General features: G+C 43.9%; 1 protein-coding gene across 1 annotated transcript in view; it reads right to left on the reverse strand.

Annotated features, from left to right (window-relative positions):
• LOC116660215 overlaps positions 1 to 27,698 on the reverse strand; it is an 81,207-nt gene that overhangs the window by 49,162 nt on the left and 4,347 nt on the right. Inside the window, exons 2-7 of the mRNA XM_032469009.1 lie at positions 27,180 to 27,377; positions 25,504 to 25,639; positions 20,813 to 20,902; positions 4,663 to 4,728; positions 3,550 to 3,727; positions 2,819 to 2,998 (exon numbers count right to left, since the gene is read on the reverse strand). Coding sequence (XP_032324900.1) covers positions 2,819 to 2,998; positions 3,550 to 3,727; positions 4,663 to 4,728; positions 20,813 to 20,902; positions 25,504 to 25,639; positions 27,180 to 27,377 — 848 coding nt within the window. The remainder of the gene's footprint in view (positions 1 to 2,818; positions 2,999 to 3,549; positions 3,728 to 4,662; positions 4,729 to 20,812; positions 20,903 to 25,503; positions 25,640 to 27,179; positions 27,378 to 27,698) is intronic.

Here is a 27,698-nt window from a genome sequence, read left to right on the forward strand (position 1 = left end):
TTGCTTTTTCAGAAAAAAAGGTCAAACCACATGGCTAGTTCAGTATTCATTCACATGTGAATCCTCCTTCTAGGCCTTCCATATATTCTGTTGGTAGGTACACTATACTCTGCCTCCTGGTCTCCCAAGGATAGCTAAAGGGTATGACAGAATTAAAGGAACTAACTGCTGGTTACTTAGTACTTAATGATGTGCAAATGTTATTTTGGAAGAACTCCAGTCAAGCAGCTTTATAAAGGGTAATGAAATTATTTGATATTTGCTCTAGCTGCACAATCCAAACACACTGAATGCTTTATGGAGCAGAAAACGCCACGCCACCACCCTCAGAATTTTCACAAACATTTTCTAAACTGTACTTTTAAATGAGACCAGCATTTTTATACATCTCATGGGATTTGTAAATGTGAAAATGCGCTCAATAATCACACCCATTTAAATTGCAAAACTTCTGCACTGGAGGTTTGATTTTTAAATATTCGTAGACTTGAAATCCTGCTGGTTCACTGAGGAAGGCAATTAATCTCGTTGGCAAATGCGAACATTATGTGTATTTAGAGGTGGGGGACTGGAGAGGGGTGGTTAACAGAGGAAGGGGTGAAATATAGTCAAGCAGTTCCATTTGTTACATTATCAGTTATCAGCCACCACACCAGAAAGTGTGTTCACCAGTGCAATGTCTTATTTTACTTTTGATTTTGGTCGGAATTTTTCAACATGAGTGGTTGATGAATAATTTAAAGATTATGGAGGTAAAAATTCACATCAGCTGGGCTTTGTGTTTATTGTTTTATTTGCATTTATGCAGATAAAACCGCCCCATCTGAGAGCCTGTTTGAGAATTTAATACTACATTAGAGGGCACTGAGGAAATCAATTAATGGAAAAGAAACGCTGGGAGTTTTGCAGCCTGACAGATGCACTCTCAGGCTGAAGTCGCTAGGTGTCTGCACCAGCTTGGAAGACAGGGCAAGCCAAGCCCTTAAATTGAATTGCTACCCTATAGCAATCAGGTTATTGATTTAATTAAGAATGCCACCTTTTAATTTGCAGGTCATAATTGAAACATTTTCTGATTGAGGAGAGAACACTGAAATGATGGATCTGTGAGAAACAATCTTTCGATAAATCAAAGTTGACTCTTGGGCAGACAGACATAATGCATGCAGCTTGCTGGGGGAGGGGGCGGGAGGATTCCCGCCCCCTCCCCCGTAGTTCAGTGGACCCCTGAAGTAGGCACTGGAGGTTTTCATTTATCAGCCTAGCTGCTCTGGTCACAACTTGAGTTACTTTTCCCTCAGAAGCAGCATCATAACCATTCTGTCCCCCTCAGTGGGGTGGTAGGTTTCCATATTAAAGGTGGTCTGTCTGCAACTCACACAGATCTGGTAAGTCACTGGTTTTCCACCACTGCCAAAAATATGCCTCAGCATTCTGATTTAGTTTGACTGGAAAATGAGTGAAGCTTTGAAAGCTCCCCATGTGCTTCTGACCAAATTGAAGTTTCCTAGCCCCTGACCTCAGCCAATCCAGGAGCTGCCTAAAAGCAGCTGCTTTAATTGACCAAAGCACCACGAACGTCACACGCCTTCCCACCAGTTTTTTCTAAATTGTTTCCTTTCAGTTATAACTGTGTATTATATTTTTGGCTCAAACCTACAACACATACAGTTCTCCCAGGTTAACTTAGTGGGAATCTGCTATTTCCTAGGAAGGACTGTGCTAACCTTCTGTCAGTGATCGCATAGATTACTTGGTTTTTATGATGTTTCGAAGGTCACTCCCCAAACAAAAGCCACGGTCTCCACCCTCAGAGGGTGGGAGCAAAATATGATCTAAAAGCTTGTCTGGGTTGGGAAGTGATTAATGTGGATTCTTATGACGAAGGAAATGAAAATGAGAAATCTGGGTAAGTAACCACTGTTTTAACAAAAAAAGTGCTTGAAATGGAGAGAACAAACTGAGAATGCCAACAACAAATAACTTATTCTCAGAGGTTTAAATAAAGTTCTGTTAGGGGTTTTGACTCATGACACCTGCGCATTATCACCGAGAGGAAGAAAGGGCTACTTTCCGGCCCAGGCAATGAAGGTTTGACACAGGTGGGCGCCTCTTCCCCCCGGAAAAAAAAACCTTTACACAAACCCTTAAGACATTTACAAACAACATTTCCTGTATATCTGTGTTCTGTCTTGCTAAATGCTTGAAAAAAATAAATTTTTTGACTTGTTCACTTTTTTTTTTCCTTTGTACATATGAAACACAAAGGGGAAAAAAATTCCACGCGTTAAAAATAATAAAGGAGGCAAATTTCCAGAGGGAGAGACTTTCACTGTTAGCCTGGTGTCACTATGCTGTACTCCCAGCACCACTGAGAGAGTTACCATTCCATCGTCGTGACTGTGACACAGGTTTACTGAATGCATCTCCCAAGGGCCAGACATCAAGACAAGCTCATCCCAAACACATGATTTTATCAACGTCTCCCAACAACTGTATGGGGTGGGTGCCTGTTCCTTCCCCGTTTTACAGCTAAGAACACAGGTGTGCAGAGGAAGTGAACTTGCCCAGGGCTACCAGTCAGCAGTAACTCATCAAAGACAGATTCAAAGCCAACTCTGACTGGAAGCTCCGGTTCCTCCGGTGACGACATACAGCTGTTCGCGGAGGGAGAGGCGGCGCAGGGATGCTGCTGCAGCAGGACGAGGGCAGGGCCTGGAGGGCGGGGGCCCTCAGGCTGGGGAGAGCCGCCCAGTGGGCCCCACCGCACAACACCCTGTCCCTGGAGCAGAAACAGCGCCACGGGCGCTCTACTTACCGGCGTAGGGCGAGTTGGCCGCGGAGCCGTTGAGGAAGGTCGGGGAGCCGCCCATGTTGGACATGGCGGCCGTGCCATAGCCGTTCATGCTCGGGGTCACCGAGTTATAGTCAGTCCGCTGCGGGGCGGTGCTGGGCACGTACCCGTGCGGCGACACGCTGCTCGAGTTGCGGGTGAACCCTGAGGGGGGCGGTGCGAGGGGGCGTTGGGGGCGGCGCTGGGATAGGCCCCGCCTTCCGCAGGGAAGGTGATTGACGGCGCGGTGTGCAGCCAGTGCACGATTAAAATGGGAAGTAAGCGAAAGGCACATTCCTTAGGAGGTCACAGATACTTAGCAGGTACGGGACAAGTGGCAACGCAGGGCGTGTAAATTATCATTTTGGGACAGAAATAAATCTCAATCTAAGAGCTGGACCCTGGAGGTAACAGGTTCCTACTCCCCGGGAGATGGGGATGTGTTTCGGCCTCTCTGCGTGATCTGTCACTCGTGGGTGACGGTGAAAATGCACATGGAGCCAGGGCTGCATGCACGTGGCCTTTCCAGTCCCTCCAGCAGGTTCCCAGACACGCTGGACACAACCAAACTTCTATAATAGTATCCATACAGACTAGGAATCTCCCTTTGTTGAGGTGGGGGAGAGAATCTCTTAAAATAAAAATTGTTTTGTGCCAAACAAGTGGGGTGGGGTAGCTCGAGGTTGGGAAGGGGGAGGGCAGAGCGGGCTCCTGACCTTGGTTGGTGGCCTGCGACGCCTCGGAGACATTGACGGCCAGTTGTCCACTGAAGGAGTTGATGCCCATCATTCCTGCGTGGACCGAGGTGTTGGTGAGGGCCGGGAGCTGGCTGTGGTTGCGCGGGACACTGTACAGGGCCTCCGCGATGTCAGCCGCTCTCTTCAGAATAATCTCCTGGAAAAATAACAGGAAGACTCCCTTCAGCTGCCCAGCCACGTTCCCAGTAGGACCGTTTTCCAGTTCCCCACAGGCCATGCTCAGGGCTTGCAGTGGTTAACTGCATTCACTTCTGCAACCCTCTCAACAAATCTGCACGTTCATTCTCATCGTCATGCCAGTGTCATAGATGGGGCAACTGAGGCTCAAAGAGGTGATGACCTCACTTAAGGTCACCTACCTTAAGGACAGAGCTGGGCTGCACAACTGTGCTTGTCTGACTGAAGGCCCATGAACTGAGCCAGTCCTCCGTATGACCTCCTTGTACAGGACGTAGCACAGGACAGCAACACGGGGCTTCCCTTCCCCACCAGTAACACACAGAGCTCTGGTAACACGCATGCACCCTGCAACGCACCTCCCCAGGTGAAGGTAAGGGCAGGTTTACATGATGACCTGTGTCCCTGAGTATCAGTGGGACTTTGTCCCTTGGACATTGATTTAAGTGACACAAGAAAGGAAGGATTCCTCTGAGCAAGCAGAATCAGGTACATGGAGTTGCTCTATGAAACAGAAGTAGGCAATATTCAGGTCTCATTACACTTTTTTTAGGAGAGGAAATTAAACCCCCCTTTTCCTCCTAAATTTTCTTGAAAACCTGAGAGGAATAAAACAAAGCACCAGTAACTCTCTCCTTCAATTACGAAGTACATTCCCACAGAACATGCATGTTAAATAAAGTACGTTTCCTCATAAGGAAAATAGTTCCCTAGAAAAGGCAATAAAAGATTTACAAAAGAAGAGAGAAGAATGGAATAGCCTTGCGACATGCTATGTCTGAATGACTTATACTCTGAATTCGTGCAAGTGGCTTTTATATTTTTTCATACTTTTTCACTATGATAAAAGATTCTTCACCTGCACGCGGGAGACCCGAGACCCAGGGTGCTCACCTGGTTGTTGTGTGGCATCCCATACAGAGCTTCCACCAGGTCTGCAGCCCTTTTGAGTATTACTTCCTGTCAAGGAGAAAAACAGATACCATCCTCTGAGTGAAGGCAGAATGTCATTTCCTTTTCACACGATCACGGTCCAGTTTCCTCTGACCATACTTTGCCAATGCACTGCTTTAAAGGCAGTAGCTTGGGGGACCCCAGAATGGCGTTAAATCACCAATTTATCCCTGTTCACATACACACTTAATCAAGTCAAAAGGTGAGCATCACTGGTACTGCAAGATAAAACACGTCGCTCAGTAGTCTGCCATAAGCACGATGAAGCACTCATATGTTTATTGCTGAATATAATTGCGAGGTCATTTACTAGATTACTGCAATCGATGTCATTTGGTGCATGTTATGAATCCCTAAGAAGTGTTTATTTTGCACTTAATTGCTTATTCCAGGAACCATGACCTTATCAGACAGGTCATTTTCTAGGGATTTCCAATCAATCTTCAGCTACTAGAAGCTTGTAGCATTAAACTTCTTTTGTTTATCTCCCTTGTGTGGCAGAGCCATGATACAAGGCGGTAATGCAGTAAACTCACATACTGGAGCAGTACACTGTTTGCCAGAGGCTCTGACAAAAGAATTCTCTTGCCCCTGTAAGTGCCCTCTGCACCAATTTTCACGACTGGCAGAGTCTGTTTCCTTTATAGCAGTTCTTTGCTATTTCAGCATTGTTTGTCGTTTTCCCTGTTTGCTCAATTCATTCTCATCCTAGATATATGCTCTGCTGTCATTCCATTGGAAGAAAAAAGATCTCCTTTTCACTTAGGTGGGCTTCCGTATTTAGCTAGCGCGCTTGTTTCTAATAATACAGGGCACTCTGGGAAAGTGTGTGTGATGGTAATTTTCTTCATTCTAACCACAAGAAATCATTCCCTCTTCATTCTGCCCTAATTTTCTGCAGATTCATTGATACTGGAATGTGAAAATGAGAGTCAAGCTTCATACGTGTAACACAGAGGCTGATCGAAGCAAACATAAAGGCGTGGTGTGGTTATCAGAGGTGGTTTGCAAGAAGATATGTTTACAATTTTTTTTTTTTTACTGTGGGTAAAATTTCAAAAAGAACTTTAACTTTAAATATTTGACACAATAGAGTTCTCCACGGAAAAGCAGGGCTGCTCCATTTTCATATACTGCAGACACTGATCAGAAAATAGGGATCTAATTGCATTCATTTTGCTGTCACCATAGCCTCTTCAAAAATTCTTGAACAACTCTTGAAATGACAAGCTTTTAGATACATATTAGCATTTCTCAATTTTAAATTCTCTATAATATAAGATAAAATAGTTGTCACACTGCGGTAACTACTTATGACATATATAATGTCCTAAATTCAAAAATGAGATAGAAGGGTTTTCAGTTCTTGGTAAACATTTATGCTTGCCTGAAGCTGCTAGACGCATTTATGAAACAGTTCTGTTATTTTTTCTGTAAGGAGTGAAAAGCATCATGTAATCAGTGGGGTTGGACTCCATACATCCGAAATACTTTTTTATTTTTTTAATGCAAGCTACAAGATAATTTACCACTTTTTGTTTGTGGCACTGTCTGACCACAGCAGTTAATAATTTACCATGGGATGGGCACTCTAAACCCTATCCCCGGATCAAATTCAGCTCTGCCACTTTCACTAAAACCTCACGGCTTTATCTGGCTCCTAGGAAAGATTAAAACAAAGCAGGATCAAGTTTATTTACTAAAATTTGACTTCTCTGGGTCTATGTTCACTTATTTCTTCAAAAAAAAAAAACATGCTAGTGTTTAGGCTTCGCAGAGAAGGTATTTTTCTTTCTTTTCATTTTAGGGGGAAAAAATACAAGTCTCCTGTGTGTCAAAAGCAAGATGAGGTACAGGTTGAAACCATACTCGTGAACGTCAATCTTGGGACACTATCACTGAGGGTTTAGAGCAGTGCTGCTTATTTTAATTAATCTCACAGAACCAGGAGGAGGGACATTCAAAATAAACTCCAAGATCTGTGAAGTTTTTGTACCTGGAAAATTCCAACCATCAGTGTAGGCTGTAAATTTTAAGCTCATATATTTTTGGTGATGACATTTTCCAGTCACATAATCCCCTCGTTTCTTTTTCTCCTTATTCAAAACCCAGAGCTCTCACCATCATTCAACCCTTTGAATATGAAACATGTGACTCTCAGTTACTAGAGTTGCCTCCTTCTTCAATCCACGAAGCTGAGACATGCTTTCCACTAGGCACGTGGCCGTAGGTGGGGTTGGCAGCCTGGCCTTGCTTTAGGCCTGCAGTCAGGAGGACCATGAACCTGGACTTCATGTCCTGGAAGTGACCCCCTTAAATGATATCTCACCCATTTAAAAATGTCCTTCATCGCAGTATTAACTTTGGGGTTTAAGGGAGAGCTTGCTTTTGGTTCAGCTTTGCCAGTGTGATTCAGCCACTATTAGTTATTTCTGCAAATAGGAAGGAGAAAGGAAATGTCTGGGTCCTCTATGAGTTAGTGCAGCAGACCTGCAAAGTGCTTGGATTTCGGTGACCAGAAAATTGCTCTCACCTCCATGTCATTACGCTCCCAGTGAACTAGCCCCCAAGCGTGTTTGTGTTGGGGATCTAATATATTGCCTTTCAATCAGAGCTGAGAGCCACTGAACACACAGACAGAACATGACGAGCAGGTCAGGAAAGCAATAAAGATTTTACAGAGCTGTCCAAGATGCTAAATTTACTCAATAATGGGTTTGGCACCATAGTATTAACCTCTCATTTACTACCAGTTTGAGGGACTAAATTGAAGTAGCTGACTTCATTTACCTTGAAATGTGTATTTTATGACATTATGTAAGTAGATTGAAAGGGTACTGCAGTTTTAACAATTTAAAGGCTAAAGCATGTTTAAGATGAAATGTGAATATTTATTGTATATTGCACTTAAAGTATATAGAATGTTAAAATGTATTGATTAAATTTGTAAAAGGCATTATAAAAATGACAGGTAGTATAAAAGATGTATGCCTTTTAAAATCAAATTGATAGTATATGCTATCTCTTCAGTGGTCACAAGTGTAATTTTTTTGCAGTTTTATATGGTATTTTGAAAAATCTGTAATTTCACATTAGGAAATGATTGAGCCTAGGATGTTAAAAAAAAAGAAGAAGAAGAAGAAATTTCCCATAAGGGGAAGAGCTGGATGTTTCATTTAATCTTTTGTCTCTGAAACTGTTCCTAAAGTCTTATTTTTTGTGACATTAGGAGGGAGCAGAGTATAAGGACCCTTCCATTCTAATATGCAATTTTAACATTTCTGAGAAGAACGAGCACTTGACTAGTAAGTACTAATATCTGATTTTTCAAGGCATTTTTTTGTCAAGGGAAATTTTCTCTTCTTTTTATAATGTTTAAAACGTCTCCCTGCTTGCAGTTTAAAACATGAGGGCAAAGATTAGACTCTTCCAAGATAACTAACCCTATCCTTGGATTAAATATATATATATTTATATATATAATATATATATATATATATATGGTATATATATATATATATGGTATATATATATATATATCTCCCATTGGGGAATTAAGAAGACAAATACTAGTATCCTAAATATTGAAAAGCCCCAGAATCTCCTTATAGAGCTAATGCTTGTTCTCGAATCTACATCCTGCATCAGATAATTTTTCTTTTCATGCCTTTGGATTTCTACTCTCTTAAAGGAATAGAAAATGTTTATTCCTTAAAAACAGCAACAACTTTTTGCTGACCTATTTCCTTTTGCAATTAAAAATCTGGTTTTACCAGCCTTGCCATGGCCATCGATTGATGATTTTGTGAATGAGGGTCTGGAGAGAAAAAAAAAAAGTGGATAAGCCATGTTAAATCTGTTGAGAGTTAGCAGAAATACTGGGGAGAGTCAAGGATGAATGGGGTTCGAGAAACAGTTCCATTATAATTGTATACATTTTACTTGTGTTTTGGAATCATTGTAATAAAAATACTGAATGAGCTATAAATGCAGAGAGATCAGGCCTTACTTCCTATGTTGCAACCCAATCAATTAGCAAATAATTTCTGAGCTTCCTGTGGCCTCAGTAGTCACACACCAGCATCTTTCAAGGCACACCATCCTCCCAGAATCAAGGGACAGGGTTCTACAGGGATTGCAAAAGATGTCTGCCACCATCTAGTCCTACCCTCTTTATCCAATCCCGATACATCTGAAGAACCACTCTCCATGCTGGGCTGGCTAGTCCTCCCTCGCCTGGAAGTTAACAGGTTGGGCTCCTTCCAATCTCCATACATTTGCTAATTTTGCCATGACATCATTGAGCATGCTGGCTTCAATCTGTGCCCATCTACAATGCTTTCCTGTCCTCTAAAGCCTGGTCATGAAGGTGGTGGTGGTGGTGGCAGAGTAATGGAAAAGATAACTGTGGTTTATTGAAAGTGGGACATTAACTCACTCAGTCTTCACGGTGAAGACTCCATTTGGCAGATGAGGAAACTGAGACTCAGGGAAGTCAGCCGGCTTGCTCTGAGGTCACACATCTGATGCATGGCCGAGCAGGGACTCCACCCCAGGCCTGTTAGACGTCAGAGCCTGAGCTCTTCATGATTACACTACCCATCAGAACTAATTCCACCTTCACGGATACCCCAGCTCCTCATCGCTCTCCTTCCTCTGAGAAATGGAGCTGACTGCGCCACGCGGCCCTGCACACCGGTAGGCGTCACGGGGTCATTTTGCTCTGGTCTTGTGCGTGTCAGTCTTCACTCTCCACAGCCGGCCTGTAGGCACTTTGAGGCCATAGGTGCATCTTGGTCTCCTCTAAGCACCTGGCACAGTGTTCAGCACACCACAGCCCTTGGGAAATGCTTGCTGAGGAGTTCATTCTAAGATAGTTACTGATGTGCAGAAGTGCATGCTTAATTCACAGGAGGAAATGACCAAGTCATATATTTGGCATAGTTTATAAAAGCAGAAGACTTAAATTTGGTGCCACATTTGCCTCCAGAGGCTTTAATCCAATATATAATAAATTCCCAAAAGTCAAGTCTTGGTCACTGTGGGATTTTTTTTATACGACCTTTTTTTTTTTTTTTTTAAATGAATTCACTCCTTCACTCACTTCCCCCTGCTGGCTTGGGCTTACTTTTTCATTTTGTGATTAATATACTGAATCATGTCGGTGCAGACATTATCTCAAGTCATAGGCTGCTGGCAACATGAGGTGGGGCTTGGTGTGCATCAGCCTGTTACTAACTGTACTCTCAGGCTTTTAGAAATACTTAGGCATTTGCACACCCTTGGAAACCAGGCATCTCATGTCTGATATGCAGACATGGCCAAGTCATCTTTCCTCCCGTTTCATGACAGTAAAATCTCTGAGGATTATTTACCTTCCTTGAGAATCTTCTCTTCGGCATCTGATCTCAAATGTGTTGCCAATAAGCTCATATGCACCGGCCCCACCTAGCCTTCCAGGGGGAAAGAGAACGACGGTGTCTGACTGTCCAGTACTGAGTCCATTTATAAACGTGGTTCAATGTTTTGAGTAATGCGAACCCAGATGAGCAGGGGAGATGGCCTCAGCTCTCTTTCAGCCAGAGCACATACAGGCCAGCTCATAAAGCCAGGTGGGCACCTGTTCACCAAGAGAACACTGACTGCAATTTTCAGAATCAGATTCTGAGACTCTGGGAACTCCCTTATAAAACTAAAGCCCAGGGATGCTTCAGTAATTTGGGAAGAAAACCCATTTGGCTTTATGCTCCCACAAGGAGAAAGAAATGGTTTGAGAAATGTAGAAGAAAGCTCCATTATCAAAGTCAAGTTGACTTGGGTGAGTCCTGAGAAAGAAGGACAATGCTCCTCTGTCTCCGCACATTTCCCTGACACCCACTTTTCACCAATCGCTTTGCCGTACCAGGGGATTCAAGATACAGTGTGTCCAAGCAAACATCAGGAAAATAAAACGATGTGAAGTGGCAAAATCACTCCTGACTTAAAGGCGGTAAGCATCTATCAATAAAATCAGCCTTGATTCCATTCACCTCCTCACTCTGGAGTTTACTACAGGGTCCAAATTTTGAACAGTACATTCAGCTTACTGGCCTTTAAGTCCTAGCTCTTTCTCCACTGATGGGAAAACCTAAAATCCGAGAAACTGACTGCAAGTTTCTGGCAGCCCGCTTCCCGCAGAGCTGAACGTACAGTGCAATGAACACTAGTTGTCCTGAGAGGTGTTTCTGCAGAGGGGAGTTTTATATCCCAGCTTCCTTTATGTTTATTCAGCCAAATGGAAAACTCCACAGCGGTAGACTTTGCATCCTAAAAAATCGTATAATGAGACCAGTGAGGGAAAGAGTAAAACAAACCAAAATAATACTTGAGCACTGTTTAGCTTCTGATCCTCTGAGACGTTCCTCAAATTTTTCTTTTCTTTTTTCTGTGAATATGAACTTCTTGAAACAGAGCTTGTGATCATTAGAAACCTTTAGCGTCACACTTTCAACATTCGTTACTCAGAAGCCCCATGACTGAGAAGAGTAACTTACATTTAGCATGGATGTAATTAAACATGTTTCTGTTGAAAGGGGCATTCTCATCGTGGCTAAGGACCACTTTAGAGTAAACTGAAATGGAAAGGAGGAGCATACATGGGGCGTAGGTAGCAAGTGGTTATTTCCCGGGAGGCATAAAATGCCAAATGTGTAACAATTATATTTCACAATGCTGCATCCTAAAGACGTCATAGGATTTCATTCTACAAGAAGCTTCAACTGAAGCTCACCGAACCTCCGAGCACACACTCATTGCCCAGGGTCTTTAAAGAAAAATAAAATTCAAACTACAATCACAATCTGCAGAAATTTCCAAAACAAAAGGAATTAACTAGTTTGAAAGGGTCTACAGCTATTAACACAAGAGGCATCAAATGCATTTTAGTCTAAAGAAAATCCACCTGGGGCGGTGGGGAGGGGGCGGTGGGGGGGCTTCTGAACCTGCTCTAATTTAAAAGTTGATTTTGCGTTCACCTTAGATGAGTGCCCTCTTACTTCTCAAACATTATTAGCTTGTATTATCATGCCGCGTGACTCAAGGCGCACCAGAAAGCTTTGCCTTTTGTTACCTGGTATAGAAGACTCGGGAATCCCGCGAAATTAAAGCAGGTTGTAAGCTAACGCAGCTATACCAACGTAAGACATACTAACTTACATGATTGACTTTTACAGTGGGAAGAAAAAGGCTATTTTCAAGCAACTGTTATTGCCTCAATGGAAAAAAAAAATCAATGAAAGTGAAATGAACAAGAGATTTTTGTCTGCGTTGCAGTTAATACCACTGAAGAGCTATGGATATTAAAAGGTCAACAAATAAATTAGCCAGAGTGTTATGAAATGAATGATTTGGCTTATAATTTTATTGAGTGAAAATTGTTCGCTGCCTATTAGACCTGGTAATTTTTATCCGGTGCCTCAATTACTGTTCCGTAAGCAATAATATAGTTGTAAGAGCTGTTGGTTCGATCGCGTGACCTCTGAGAAGCTGGCGGGACAGCTGACTTTACTATGATGGATCACTAACCCCGGTCTCCCTGAGGTGCCAAACCTCCCTCTCCTGCAAGGGGATCTCATAAAAGAAACATTACGGCTTGATTCATTTTGCCAAAATGTTCGGCTTTTCAAGTGTCAGCAGTTAAGTATAAATTGTGAAACCAGGTATTCCTGAGAAGAGTTATGACAATGGCTCCCCCCCCACCCCCCGCTTTTGGTCTCCTGGCATTCTCTTCTAAATGGTGTCGGGGTAATTGGTGAATGGGGGCCTGGGGTGCCTCCCGCCACAAATACAGTGAAAAATGGTGTCTGCACCCTTGTGACTATGACCTGCTTGGAGGTACAGAGCTGAACTTGGTAACCTCCAGCTGGCTCTTCTTATTCCAATTCATTGTACCAGTTTAAGACCCATGCTCTGGGTTAGGTCCTGCTGAGTGGCCTTGGAAATCGACTTTCTGATCAGGATGAAAGTCTGTGCTTAAAGAGAAGGCTGTGGACAGAGATGCCTTTTTCAGGGGTAGGTTGTAAAGTCAGCACATGAAACAAAAACTGCCCAGAGTCAAAATTACCCTTGAAACTCTTTTAAGTTGCCAAGGCCTGGGCTCTTAGAAACACAAAAGCCAGAAATTAACTACTTCTGTTTCTCTTTGTCTTTTGGCCATGGCTTCCCCTTCCCCAGGGCAGAGGAGAAAAAATATCTAGTTTGAAAGTAAAAGGACCTCTGAGTAAACAAAGAGATTTACTGTCCTGTGCGTGTCTGTGGCTGTTCTGTGGATGTGTGTTTGGCGTGTGTGTACACAAACGTATGTGTGTATTTATATTTTTGGACAAGTACGTGTAGTTAAACTTGAGTAAGTGATGTGTGCAGGCTGGAACCGGGCTGTTCTTTCAGGATATCTAAGGGGGGGGCGGTTGGGCAAACAGAGTGGACTTTTGTTTCTTAAATTGTGGAACACCATTGGTTATCATAGGTACCTCCAGATGAACGGTGTCTGTAAATGATGACTCCCGAGGCTTTACAGACGGTCCCGACTAGAACTGCAATTAAAATCCACTGCCTAGAGGTGGCTGGGGCTTCGTTCTTACGACTTCAGTGCTTAATTGAAGTGTTACTCAAGGCCAAAGACCTCTCAGGGTCTCCGCTTCTAAGGGCTTTGGCCATTAAGACGACGATATTGGATGGTGACAGGGTCGAGGGGAGTTAGCGCCTTGCTCCTCCTGTGACTTCCCCTTGAACGAATGAGTAATAATATTCAAGGTCCCCGTATGCAGGGTGTGACCTGAAGGAGGTTACACTTGGTGCCCCTCATTAAGAGCTCAGTGCTGAAAAAGAACTTGCAGGAGGCTCCAGAATTCAGCTATCGGAGTAACCGTTACTACAAGTCCTTACCATGATGATTCTGCAGCTAAAGACACAAAGAATCATCTCCAAGGTTTGTATGTGTGAGTTTTTCATCCCGGTTGCCACTGTCCCCTGGCTCGGCCATCGGTGAGCTAACAGTCTACCGCTTCCCTCTTTCCCTGGCCAAGCTTGAGGGACTTTTAAAGAGTAGTTTGCAAAATTGCCTTTTTTCCTTAAAATTCCCTTTCCTTAGTTCTCGGAGGCTGTGCTGAGGGATACTGGCTCTGGACTCGGTGGAGTTGGCTCAATTCCTTGCTCTGCTGTGTATTAGTGTGGGGTTCAAATCCTGCCTCGGTTTCCTCATCTGTGAAGTAGGGTTAAGACCAGCACCCAGCTCAGGAGACACACACTTACTGCTTACTGAGCAACAGGCAGCAATAACATTGTCCAGAGAACTTGGGCAAATTATATGCATTCTTAGAGTCAAGGTGTATTATGTGCCCAAGTCCTGCTTGAGACGCGATCCTGTTTGCAAAAGATTGTGAAAGATTCTGAACAGACTCACGGTGAAGAAGTTTGGTGAGGTAGAAAACCTCCACCACCCAGCTGCGTGAGCTGTCTTCTGAGCCTCAGTTTCCTCATCTCGAAAATGGGCATGACTCAATAATGACAGAGTAACTTACTGCAGAGTCAGTCAGTTAAAGATAAAATAAATAATCTAAAAGAGTGAGAATTATAACTTTTGTGGGGGCCATGGCCTTTTTAATGAAGCTACAATCTCCCTCCCCAGAAAAGTAGTATGTGCATGCTCGTAACACATACACACAATTCCATATGCAATTTCAAGGGTGCACAGAACTCAGCTAAAAGAACTCTTGATAAAAGAAGCTTAAGAGGGAGGGACACCAAGCCCCTAAACTGAGCATATTATCAAAATGAGGAAGTGGACTTTGCTTTTCTGTCTTCTGGCAGACCCATGGGAGAGAAGGGGAAAGGAACTTCACTCCATAGTTTGTGTTTTTGACAAGAGAATGCAGAGACAAAATGGTTTTTGGGTCAAACTCAAGCGGGCTTTTCCTAAGAGCTGGGTATACCGTATGATTTGCTTTTGTCGCTGTATTTTTGGTTTGAGTCATTTTGGTTCCTCGATAGAATGTTCATAGAATTTCTTGAAATGAAAAGAGATTTAAAAATGAGTAAGGTGAGAGAGAAAGGCCAGCGTCACTGTGTGGAAGATGAAGACATGGGGTTTCTTGGCCCTTTCCTGAAGCCCTGAGTCATCCCCCTTTTCTGCTAACAGGCAACGTGGTTACGCAGATTTCTTACTCGTATTTTCACTGATGGCTACTGCAGGTTTTGAATCACGGATAGTCTTTGCATAAAGACTAAAACAATAAAAGCATAATTAGAATACATTGTATACAGCCGACTCCAGTTGGTCTCATTTTGCCCCAGCTCTGCATTTATGATAAATCACTAAACACGAACGCTCTTTAGGGAGGGTGATCTGGGGTCTCACCTCTCCATTGAGCAAAAAACCGTGCCTGTGACGAGAGTCTGAATTTCAATTCCGCGAGTGTACAGTGGAGCTGGATAATATTTGGCACAATGCAGTGCACAACCGAGCCACTAAATGGCTGATTTACTAAATTATTATTAGATGAGCCCTTGCTGTTCCAAATGAAAGTGCAGTCACTGTCTTCCTTCATGGTGGGTTCAAATTGTTCTGTGTTTAAATATTCAGCATGAGGCTAATGTGAATGGATGAACTGAGACTATAAACATTCACTTTCAATACAGACAGAGCGACAGAGATGAAACCTATCATGCGGCCTGCGGAGGTGAAAATTATTTATATTTAAGGATGCCACTGCCTACTGCCATTACTTTAAGGTACTCTTAATTAGCACGGTGCTGGAAATGACTAATTCCCCATGCACAGGAAGAGCAGGCTCCCGGAGGCGGAGATTCCTCCCACATGCCAGCAAGGGAGAAGCCACCGTGAGGATTTGCTGCCTGTGTTGTTCAGAACCTCGACTTTCATTCATGGTGGGCAGCCCCACACCAGCAGAGTCACGTGTCTGCTGGGAGAACTATGGTTTCTGGTTTCACCCCAAAGGGTCTCCCATCCATCCTCTCTACCATCCATCCCTCTGCAGTCTGCCTCCCTCGCTGCCAGCACCCACCACACCTGCTGCGCAATGGCCACCCCAGCACCTCACTCTCCATCTCACCAGCCTCTCTACTGACACCTGCTGGAATGAAGAACAACCCTTTGCTCCTTGGACAAAGACAACCCTTCCTCCTCCCTCCCCTTTGAGGGCAGTTATAGGCAAGCTCTTAAAATACTGTGATCACTTACAGTAGATTAGAATTTTTTATTGGTGCCGTGTTGCCATAACAACACGAAGACAGCAGATGACTTAAGCTAAGCTTGCAAAGCAAAAGGCTGCTCATCTGGCAGTTAAAATGAATACAGTTCATTTCACAAGTTTCCCATATGGACTCTTAATGTATGGTAATGAGGAGACCATATGGTGAGAGAAAATGCACTGAGAACAATTGGGTTCCACTGGCGGAGGGGGAAGTGGGGACCGAGAACCCGGGTGAGAGATTCTGGAGCGTGTGCTCTCTGGGTTCAAGGTTTGGTGGAGGTTTGTTTGGGTTTTTGTTGGGGATGGTTGTTTTCCATAGGGGTTTCGCATTTCTTAATCTGTTCCTTTAATATGTCGGCTGTGCGAAAATGACAAACATCTTGCAAATTTTGCAATATCATTCATCACAAACTGTCAGCAGTGTTTGCAAATCTGACTTGCGAGATCTTTTAAATGTGTTGTTCTTAAAAGGCAACAGTACTAAGTTTTTAGACAAGTGCAGGAAAATTTAAGCACTTCTGACAAGCAGAAACATTAACAGTGATCATTTTTAAAACACTCGCTTCTTTTGCCTGCATGTTTAGCTGTAAATAATGCTAGAATGTATAAAAGCTTTAAAGTAAAAATGTAATAAATACTTTTTATGATGTTTCATAAAGGCTAAAAAAAAAAAAATTTTGCTGCGAGCCGCGGGTCTGGGCTGTCTGTCCGTGCGGGGGTGTGGGGACCAGCAGTGCCCGCTCTTCCGACTACTCACCAGCTTGGGAACCTGGGAGGACAGCTTGAAAAAGGCTCTAAAGTCAACTCTGCACTGTACATGCCTCATAAAAGATGAATATAATGCATTAGTTAGACACGGTGAGCTAAATTAGAAGGTCAGGCAGGGCTGGGAGGGCTGAAAAAATCACACAAGCAATGAGTGTAATTACTCTTTTTAAGTCATTAAGTGGTGGTGTTGTATCGAGGCTCAGGGGTATAGGACATGAGGAACAAGATAAAGTAATGTGTATTTATTACTCCCACTGGATCAACTTACCAGATATTTTCAGCTCCATAAAGCAAAATACACAAATGCCGCCTTTGTTACTTTTCTCAAACGGCTTTACTTTCTCTAAAAGAGGGACTGGCTCTTGGAGAAGAGACGTGTCTGCCCTGTGGAGGTCCCTGTGCCAACCCCTCCTGGTGGGGAAATGAAAGACAAGTGGTGAGAGTTTTAGTAGGATGGGGCTGAGGTGCAGACGAGGGATGGGAGAGAAGCTAATCAAGGCAGAATTATCTGGGCTTCCGGATCTGGCGGGGAAATGGGAACTTGGAGCAGTGGTTACAGTGAGGCTGGAGGACCGGGGTGCCAATCTGGGTTTTCCCACTTGCTTGCTGTGATGGTGGCAAGTCACCAGCCCTCTGGGAACTCTGACTCTGTGAACTGGGAGTAGCCGCCTTGCAGGGAACAGTAGCCCCCATTTAATGAAGTCACCCTGTATGCCAGAGAGACCTCTTTGCATGCTGGGGGCAGCTGCTTTACAAAGGACAACACTGAGGCTGGGGAGGCTGGGTCATGTGCACGGGGCAGTGCATCTGGTTTTCAAAATCCACGTCCACCTGACCAGAAAGCCCACTCTCTTGGCCTCTGTGCTCTTCAGAAACTTTGATAAAGCCATGCCAGGCACCCACTGGGCACGAACTGAGCATGACCTGCTTCCTGGGATTCACTGCTAACGCCCGAAATGCCAGCCACGCTCGTGCTCGCTGATCACTCAGGCTGACCACCAACAAAGGGAAAGGGGACAGAGACACCTCTGCCTTCAAATCAGAGACAGCTCCTTGCCCAACATTTCTGGATGGCATCCTGCATTTTAGCATCTCCAAGTTTCCGACTGACCACGGCCCCTACCCTCTAACCCCGATATAAGAAAAGTCAACCTTCGCCCCAAAGTTGGTCACGTGTTCCTCTCCCTTCTGTGTGACACAGAACTGAATGCCACCACTTAAAAACCCTCAGCCTGCCCTTCTCCACGCACTTATGAAAAAGGAAACCAAGAGACATCTGGGTGAGCGTAATTACAGTATTTCAAATCTGTGTGCGCAGCAGCGATCACTGACGGTGACTTTCAGGGACGAAATAATTTACAGAGAAGGGGTCGACTCGCTCCTGTTCCCACACGGTAAACGGGGATAATGCCTGCTCTCCTGACTCGACTCACAAGAGGGGCTCCAATAAAACAGAGCCTGTACGAGGTCTTTGAAAACAGCCCCAGCCAGTGGGCAAAGGCACATTATTACGGAGAGCTGTCTGCTTGGTCTTGGGCGCAGTTTCATCATTTGACAGAATATGTGGGTAGTTGTATGAAATCTAGCTTTGTCTATTCACAAACACATGGGTTTAATAAAGCGGAGTTTGTTTTTTAAGGTTGTGTGGTCCCTGGCTCACTGAAACACTCCTGTTGACAAACACTGACCACGATTCTGAGAAAGGCGGAGCCCGTTTTATCCCCCTAACAATGGACCGCGGAGTGTAAACCTCCCAGGTCCAACACAGGAACACCTCGTGCTGGCTCCATCCGCCCTCCCTGACCTTGCTCTTGAACTCTCACTCCACCTCCCCATCTGGAGCCAGGAGGACACCACTCTGATCTGAGTCACACTGAGCGCTTCTGGGGTGGGCTCCGGCCAAAGCCCTTGCACGGTCAAGTGGCTGGATGCAAGCTGAGGGGTGTTTCCTTAACACACAAACCCATTGTGTCCTTGATTACTCTTCCCAAACCCAGGAAAAAGGGGCTGGGAATCGCACCATCAGGCCACCGGGGACGGAGGGACACGTGCCCATGCTATTTGTTCAACGTTTCTGAACATGATGTGCAACCGGGAAAAATTGTTTTTAAAGTAAGTACACAAACTCAACCGTATATGCCTGTTTCTCTTCTTTCTGATGAATAAGAAAAGTAACCAAAACCAACCGCTTGGCTGCCTTAGACCTCAGCCATTAAACCAGTTTGTCTCCTATTTTTCAGTAAATATTTATAGAGTGGCAATTGTGGACCAGAAACTATGCCGGGGCACCCCCGAGATTCCCCTTTTTCTTTATGGGATCCTGCCGAGGTCGGCACGATTATTACCACCCATTTTATGGATGAAGAAACTGAGGCACAGAAGATAACCTCACACTCAACTGCTGACCAGGATGAGGATTTCCTGGTCTCCAGAGATTGGTTATTAGGAGAGCTCATCAGAAGCCAGGGTCCCACTCTCGCCCTGCTGGCAAGTAATCACAGCTACCTTTTGTTGAGTGCTAAATAAGTGATGATAAAAACAACCCCCAAAGTAGGAAATATTATCATCACCATTTGACAGAGAAGGAAATTGAGACACAGAGAGAGAATAATTTGGGGGAGGGGTGGGAAGAAATGCAGAGCTGGCAGGTGCGGGGCGCTCTGAGTACCCCCCTTGCCCGATCTGACTCTCCAGTCCCGTCTGCAGACTCTAGAGACATCAAATCCCAAATGAAAGTGAAAAACGGTCGGGTCCCCAAATGGAAACAGTGGGAAGAGTCCTGGCAATCCACGCATGGCCTCTTCCTACCATGGGGACGCCACAGGCACTGACCATGAGGTGGACACATTATTTACGCCTCTGTGCTACAAATTACTGTTGATTGTCCCACAGGAAACACGTAGGAGGCAGAGATCGTGCCAGAACCAAGGGGCCTGCAGGTAACTGTCTCCATGGCTCGTCTGTGCTGTGGAAGGAGAGGGTCGTCCGCTATTATTGTCCGACTCTTCACTGCTCACCAAGAATGAGCCAGGTGAGAGGCCGTGTAAGATGGAGGCCCCTTTCAAAGACAAGGCTGCGACAGACCACGCATCATAGGGTTTCTTCTCCCTCAGGTGGAAATGCTCTCAAGGAGCTTCTCCAAGGTCAACAGCGCTCAGAGGGGGCGAGGCTGCCACAGGAACTCGGGGTTGAGATGGAGTGTGGCCTCTTCCCCTGCGGTCCAGGAGAAGACAGGCTCTGCTTGTCACAGTTTCAACCTTCTCCAGGCTCGTCACGCCTCTCACCCACCCCGCCGGCCCCTCAGTCTGTGCATCAGTTTTCGGGGGGCAGGGTGGACCCCAACGTAGATAATAAGTACACAAAGAGAATCAATAAATGTGCATTTCCCGTCTTGTGCATTGGCAATTGATGACATAGCGAGGCTGTATAACACTTATTTCTCTGTCTTGAAATTGTATCTAATTTCTCTCTACTTGCGCCTTATTTTCCCTGCTAGGTCGGATGCCTCCAGAGGTAAAGCGAGGCCTCATGTCCTAAGTGCCCCATTGCGAGATCTGCCAGTATGTTTTCTTGGAGCACCAGCTGTTCGCCCCTCACCAGAATAGTAAAGATCCTCAGGGGGTAAAAAAGGGCAATGTTCTTTTTCCCCTCGAGAATTGATGGGATGGTCGTGATATAACCTGGACTTTGGAAGCCAGGCTTGTGGGTTTGAATCTCAGTCTTGGCAATTTACATGCCGTGTGACCTTGGCAAAATGATTTAACCTCTATTTATGGTTACTGTATCCTCTAAAATAGAGGGGGGTAACAGTACCAACCTCAGAGGGCTTTTGAGAGGCAGAAAATGACAGTTAATATACATAAAAATAAATATATCATAAAATATATATTACCTGGCACAAAGTGCTTGCTACCCGTATTATGGCTTACCTTATAATAAATATTAAACCCCCAAAGCACAAAAAAATACTGAGTTGCTATCTATGAACTGATTTTTTATCAATGGCAAAGTTTTCTGCCAATCAACCAAGCCCAGTTTTCAGAGACCATAACCCAAAGAGGAGACAGACTGACCTTTGGCAAAACGCTCAGGGTCGCCAGGGTGCGTGGGGAATAACTTCTGCAACCTCTGGAAGCCATAATCGATGGTGGGTTCATTGAGCGCTGCAATGAGAAGTCACACAAGTAGAACAATTTCAAGAAATAAAACAATGCATGACCTGCAACACTGAGTGCGCAGAAATACTGGGAAGTCCAAAGTTTCATTGATACTTTTGAATTAGATCGTAAAATGATTGGACAAATGATCCCTTTTCATGAATACTTCCACCATCCACTTCTGCCGCTTACCATGGTGGGGACTGACTCACTCAAAAGCCCACTAGTAGCAGGTCCTGAACTCTGCTCTTCTGGCCAAATTCTATATTCCTTACGTTCTTGAAAATAGAAAGTAAAATGGAACTTGATGTCAGGTTTTGGGATTCCCTTAAGTCAGAAGCTTAGGTCAAAACACTAAAGGGCTTGTCCAAGGACAAGCCCAGGGGCATCTACAGATGGTGAACAGCAGAATTAAAAGTACTTGCTTAGCAAAGGGAAGTGAGACAGAAAGAGAAAGACAAATGCCATATGACATCGCTTATATGTGGAATCTAAAAACAAGGACACAAAAGAAATTAACTACAAAACACAGACTCGCAGACAGAGAGAACAAACTTATGGTTACCCGGGGGGAAGGGGAGTGGGAAGGGATAAATTGGGAATTCAGAAATCGCACGTCTTGGGGAGTGATGGACATCTTAGCTGTCTTGATTGTGGTGGAGGTTTCCCTGGGGTACACATCTATCAAAATTCATCAAAATGTACATTTGAAATGTGTGTAGTTTACTGTGCAGGAACATTCCCGCAATAAAGGTAATAATAATAATGTCTTTGCTTAGCTGCAGAATCTCTAGCGGACCTCAGCTGATACACCCTCTCGGTGCCATCTGTGGCCAGTAAGCCTGCAAGTGTGTGCTGAGGGGCAGGGGAAACTGGATCTTCTCAGCGTAAAAAGCCTATTCTACCCTGGAGAGAATCTAAAAAAGAGACAGGGATGGGAATGCCCTTGACACAGCACCCTCACATCCAAGATGACAGACTGATTCACCAACATCAATACTATTTCAAGGAGAAGACTAACCGCTGTTGGGCACTAGTGCAGAGCAGCTGGGCCTCCAAGAAGAACTCTTAGAAAGACTAACAGAAGAGCAGCCCTGGCAATAGGATTGGGAGACCTGGGGCCTTCTGGTACCCACGCTGACGACCTTCCTCAAAGCATCCTTGAACTCAACACAGAGTGGACTCTGCTGTGTCAGTTTTGGAAATTCCTCCCCAATATGAGATGTCTTCAGCCTTCCTCGCCTGCCCAGGAAAGGATGGCAGCCCCACCCTCCACCCGTGTCCCCCACGTCCTCTAAGCAGTGGGTAGGTGGTGGCGGCTTTTTCTTTCCCTTTCTTTTGCGTGTAAGCAAAGGATTCAACCAGCACATTTCTCCCATACTGAATAAAAAGACAGCCTTTGTAGTTCTGGGTTTATCTATACATTTAGAAAACAAGTTTGCCACGTGCCTGACTTGAAATGGCCTTTCCATTAACCTAAATTTTAAAAGTAAGATTCGTACTACCACTAACTTAAAAACTGTATTAAATCAAATAGGTCCCAAGGCTAATGGAAGCAATTTGTATACCACCCAAACTGACTGGCCCACTTTTCAAAATACAGGTATGATAATCTTGTGGTTTTAAAAGGACATTTAAATTGAAAGACTGTGAATTTAGTACATAATTATACCAGTAGAACCCTTTAACCTTGTCAACTTGTAAATCTAAAAGGCTATCAATCATTTCTAAAGAGGAAATAAACCTTAAAATTCCTTGATTGACAGTGCTTACTTTTATGTAAGGAAAAAAAAAAGGAGAAAAAAAAAAAAAAGGCTGCATAAAGTGGCCAGAAATCCATTTACAAAAGTACATTGTTTTACATAGGTGAGTAAAAAGCCAATAATTACCCCTCCAAAAGACACATAATCAGACTAAGTACTTTTCCTCACTTGTATATTTTAGAGTTGGAGTGAACTTCAGGTAACTTTATTAAAGAGATTTTTTTTTCCCCCCCCGCAAATGCAAGGCTTGTTGAAGTTGCTAATAGAGCAGCATTTCATTTAAGATAATGTAATCATTTTTGCAAATAGGAGGTTTAGCCATCTCCCCCCTGCCCTCCTTCTAAACAGTAAACTTTCAACCTGTCTCTTGTGGAAATGAAGCTAAAACGACACCCAGGTGTACCAAATCTCACTGTCTATTCTGGCATATGAGTTTGGGCACAATATTTATTATTCCCCTCTTTTATGAATTAACTTTCTAAACCCTGGAGAAGAATTCTTTTTTTTTTCTTTTTTCTTTTTTTTTTTCAGGTTAGACCTTGTAGAGAGAAAGCCATGGAATTCTTTATGCAGGAAGCTGTTACTCGTAAAATCCACAGTATTTAATCAAGAAACGCACGAGAGTGACACGAATGAGCACCTAGGTTTAAGTTGTATATCACAACTTAAACTCCCACCCATAATGCTAATTGCCAGCAAAGAAGCTTAACCGTAAAAGCAGCTTCCGACAATTAAATGTATCATTTTAATACCTGAGGATATAAATTCAGCATCCTGAAAATTCTAATTCTTGGCTTTATTTTTCAGTGTAAGCCACCAATAAAACTTGAATTGCTGACCCACCCCTTCAGTTGTTTGCATAATGAATTAATTTCCATGGTGTCAAGAAACCACACGGTTGTTAACCGAACGACTGTCTCATGTACTGGGTGGGGGGGGAAGGATGGCGTTCCTCTGGCCATAGGAACAACGCACAGCCGAATGACCGACGCTAACATCTGCAATTAAAGAACTGATTCAAATATCATATGGAACTAATAGCTAAAGAGCTGAGGAGAAGTCATTGTGCTGTCACGAAGAGTAATTGAATTAGATATATTAAACCTCATTATTCAAAGAGAAATAAGCATCTAGTGTATGGAAGTATGCTCTGAGAGAGGAAATATTTCAGAGAGAGGGACAAAAGCTTTTTATTTCCCATGCCTTTAGGATTTGCTCTATGCTCATATATTTAAATATATTAACCTGCCATCAGTTTAGGTATTGAATATACGTTTGGCCTTGTCCAGTGCTGTAAACAAAAGGTACCAGTAAAGATATGCAAGAAAAAGCTTGTTGTCAAATTCAAAGGTGCATGACACAACACTGTAAAATGATTATAAATAAATAAAAAATGTTAAAAAAAAAATTCAAAGGTGCATGATAATTTCTCTGATTGCGCTAACTAGAAAAAAAAAAATCAAATCAGTTACTGAGTGAGTGGAGCCATCTGATTACATACTCTTAAAAAAAAAAAAAAAAACCAAAAACCTGAAAATGGATTAAATGTCTAAGGCTGGGGCTGGTTAAATTATAGCCCACTCACTGGAATATGATGCAGTCTTCAAAAGCAATGGTTTGGGGAAAAAAATATAGGAAAAACATATTTGCTGGCATATAATCCATTGCTACATCAAAAGAAGCAGATTACAAGAACATGTTACAAGGTGAACACTTTTTTTTAAATGAACATACTCAGAGAATAAAGAAAAGGTTTCTGTGTATAAACTAGAATACCAGTAGTTATTTCTAAGAAGTGGGTCTTAAAGTGCTTTTCTTCCTCCTCTTCTGCTGTGTGTTGTCTACATTTTCCACAATGAACATATATTACTTTATAATCAGAGAAAAAGGTTAAAAGCAAGAGATTGTTGCCGAGATGGAATCTGACCTCTTGTATAAAGGAATGACATAAGAAACTCCTGCCTTAAAGGGGGTCTGTATACCCTTTAATAACCTGTGCCTAGGTTATTAACAGACCATAAGAAAAATAAGTAGTGTACTTTTGGCCAGTTGTATAAATATGTGACTATTCATAAACTCTCCTGAAAGTCAAACAGAGAGGGTAACGGGGGAGGAATCATAAGAATGGTATATTTATTTTCGTCAGTGGGGGTAGTGGTACCATTAGGGACATACATCTACTCTGCAAGAATGTAATATAAAGTTAATCCTTCAACAAAGTGACCTCATTGTATTCAAGCACAGGGCTCAGTAGGGGCACCAGAAGGAATGGGACCAGTCCGTTTTTTTTTTCCCTCTAAAACTTGGGACAATTCCGGAGAATCCAGCAGAGAAAGAAAAAGAAATTAATTGGGCATAATTAATCACAAATAAAGAAGTATGAGCATCTTAGGTTGTAAAAAGGAAAAAAAAAAATGAAGCTGTGAACTGCAAATGGAATGCAGTGATGGGAGCCCCTCATGGCACCCTGCTTCCAAACACCTAGTCCACACTCTCTGAACAGGGTTCGAGAGGGTGTAATCCTAAACCAGTTAGGGATGGTAACGGAATAAGGGAGGCTCAGAGGTTTAGAAAAATCCATAATCCCAAAGAAGGACATCCCCAATTTTTAAATCATCATAATAAAACGGGACCGACGTGGCATTTAAAAATTCCACGAGATAATAAAACTGTCCACTGATATAATAATCATTTCTAGTGCCTCCCATGTGTCCCGATGACACTGGTAGGAATCAACGGTTTTGTGCCACAGCACCATAAGCCCTTAAAAATAAACTTTCTGAAAGGTGTACACAGCCTAAACCCAAAGACAGATGAATCACTGTAGTGGAAGCCAGCTCCCACTTTTGCAGCCAGGCATGCCTGCTCAGCAATCCATTCTCTCGCCTCCCTGATGGTCAGATGGTGGGTCACCACCTCTGCTCCTCTTTCTGACACTAGGATCACACCACACTCCGCAGGGACTTCAAGAGTGATCAGGCTACAGGGGAGCCACAAACACATGAAGTCAAGATGCCTTCCACCATCCTGTTCAAACCTAGAGGTAGGTACGGACTATTAGCAGAGTGAGCCCAGGAGGACCTCGGGGAGCAGTGCACACAGACCGCAGTAAGTCTGAAATACAAAAGGCGAGATTAAATGCTGCTGTGCGGAGAGCAAGGTTGCAGGGCAGATGGATCTGTTGAGATTTCAGAAGGGTCGTCTCACAGCTCTGACGGGAGGCAGGGAATGGGTGTTGATAAGAAAAATAGGATATATGCACGGGGCTGCCCTCAGCTGGATCAGAGTCATTACTTTTCAAAAAGGAAGCGTTAATTAAATAGTTTTTAAAAAATCAAACCACTTCATCTGGCTTTGTGTGGGGTCTGCTTGTAAATGGCTTGGGGTTCCCTTCCAATCGCACCATCTCAGACTCCCCCTGAAGGAAACCAGCAACTTTCCAGGCAGAACCAGTCTATGCAGAGCACTCCCCCTTTGGGCTTCGACCGAGGTGCTGGTCAAGACAGAGCAGCTCTGGTTATAGAAAGCTCTTTTCAGGGTCCAAATGTTTACGCAGCATGAAATGCTATATGTAAAGAAAACTGAGAGGAACACAACTAGGTATTTCTGGGCTCCTAATAAGGACAAGATGACAAAATGCATTTAAAACGCCTGGTAATGAGTAAATCCTAACCAAATATATGTGTGGATTGTGGCCTTTCCATGCCTTAGTTGGCTTTTTTCTTTAATCCACTTCACAAACACATCAAATAAAGTTCTCTTTAAGGGGATTTACTTCCAAATTAAAATCATGTAGTCAAGACAAATGCATTGTCAGTTAAGAAAACTGATTTAACTTCTAGGATACTTATTCCTGGGAACAATGGCAGGGAAAGGCTGGGTTCCCCACTCCTCCGGGGAGGGCGCTTTGGGTGCTGTTCCAACGTCAGCGCGCAGAGTCCCCCTGCTTTTTATAGCTCAGCGGCGCACCGCGCTGCTTTACCCTATTTCTGGGGTTTTAATTTCCTTTTTTTAATGGCTGTGTGACATGAAGTCATTTTGACTGGGAATAAAAAGAAATGCAGATATTAGAAAGGTAATATTTATATTCTATTGCCATTTAATGTCCAAACAAATATCTAGACTCCACGCCAAGTAATAAATAAAGCCTCAGAGCAGAGGCAATGATAAACCCAGCACCTGGGTCTCCAAGCTTCCCTGGTGACTACTCTACGTTTGAACTAAAGGAATAACAGCAGAGCATTTCCCTTCGAGGCAGATCCATTCTGGGCACGAGAGTTATTACATACGTGTGAGGCAGAGTCTTTCTGTGCCATAATGGCCCCATTTCTCCCTCAGTCACTAAATTAACAACCAGAGGTAAACAATAAAACAGCAAGTTATCTTCACGAACCTATCTTTAAGACTTGACTTTAAAGACAGAAACCGCAAAACCAACCAGAAATCTAAACAAGGGCCAGAAATACGGTTCATGAAGGGACTTGCTGCATTGCCAGCCATTTGGGCGTTTCATTACTGGCCTAGCTGTGGAGCGCACAAGCGGTATGCTGGGGCATCCCTCCGTGGAAGGGATGCGCTCCCCCAAAAACCTAACCCCAGATCCCTCGCAAGCAGGGCCCTTGCTTTCTGCGGGAAGTGCTTTCACAGCCTGGCGTCCTGCCTGGGAGCCGGCGAGGTTCAGGAGTGCTTCGGGAAGAGGCTCACTGAGCTGCAGAGAGCTGTAACCGAACCAGAAGGGTGTCAGGATGAAGGCAACATGGGCAGAATTCACCAGCATAGGAGCCAAGGGAACATTTCCAGACTGGCTTTGATCATGCTCTGCCTTCTTATTTGTAGTCTCCAAACCTCCTGATGTGGAGCAACAACTCTGAGGTTCAAAAAATCAAGCAAAGGAAGCAATATTTCTCTCCACCGAGGGCACCCTCAGAGGTGTCGTGGGCCTGTGTGGCTGAGTACTCATTACCGAGACTGGAGCCAGAGCTTGCAAGGTAAAGACGGAAGAGAGAAAGGGCCTGCAAGGTGGATCGGAGCCCGGGTGA

This window comes from Camelus ferus, chromosome 3, assembly GCF_009834535.1.
Source record: "Camelus ferus isolate YT-003-E chromosome 3, BCGSAC_Cfer_1.0, whole genome shotgun sequence".
In the NCBI taxonomy this organism is placed as follows: domain Eukaryota; kingdom Metazoa; phylum Chordata; class Mammalia; order Artiodactyla; family Camelidae; genus Camelus; species Camelus ferus.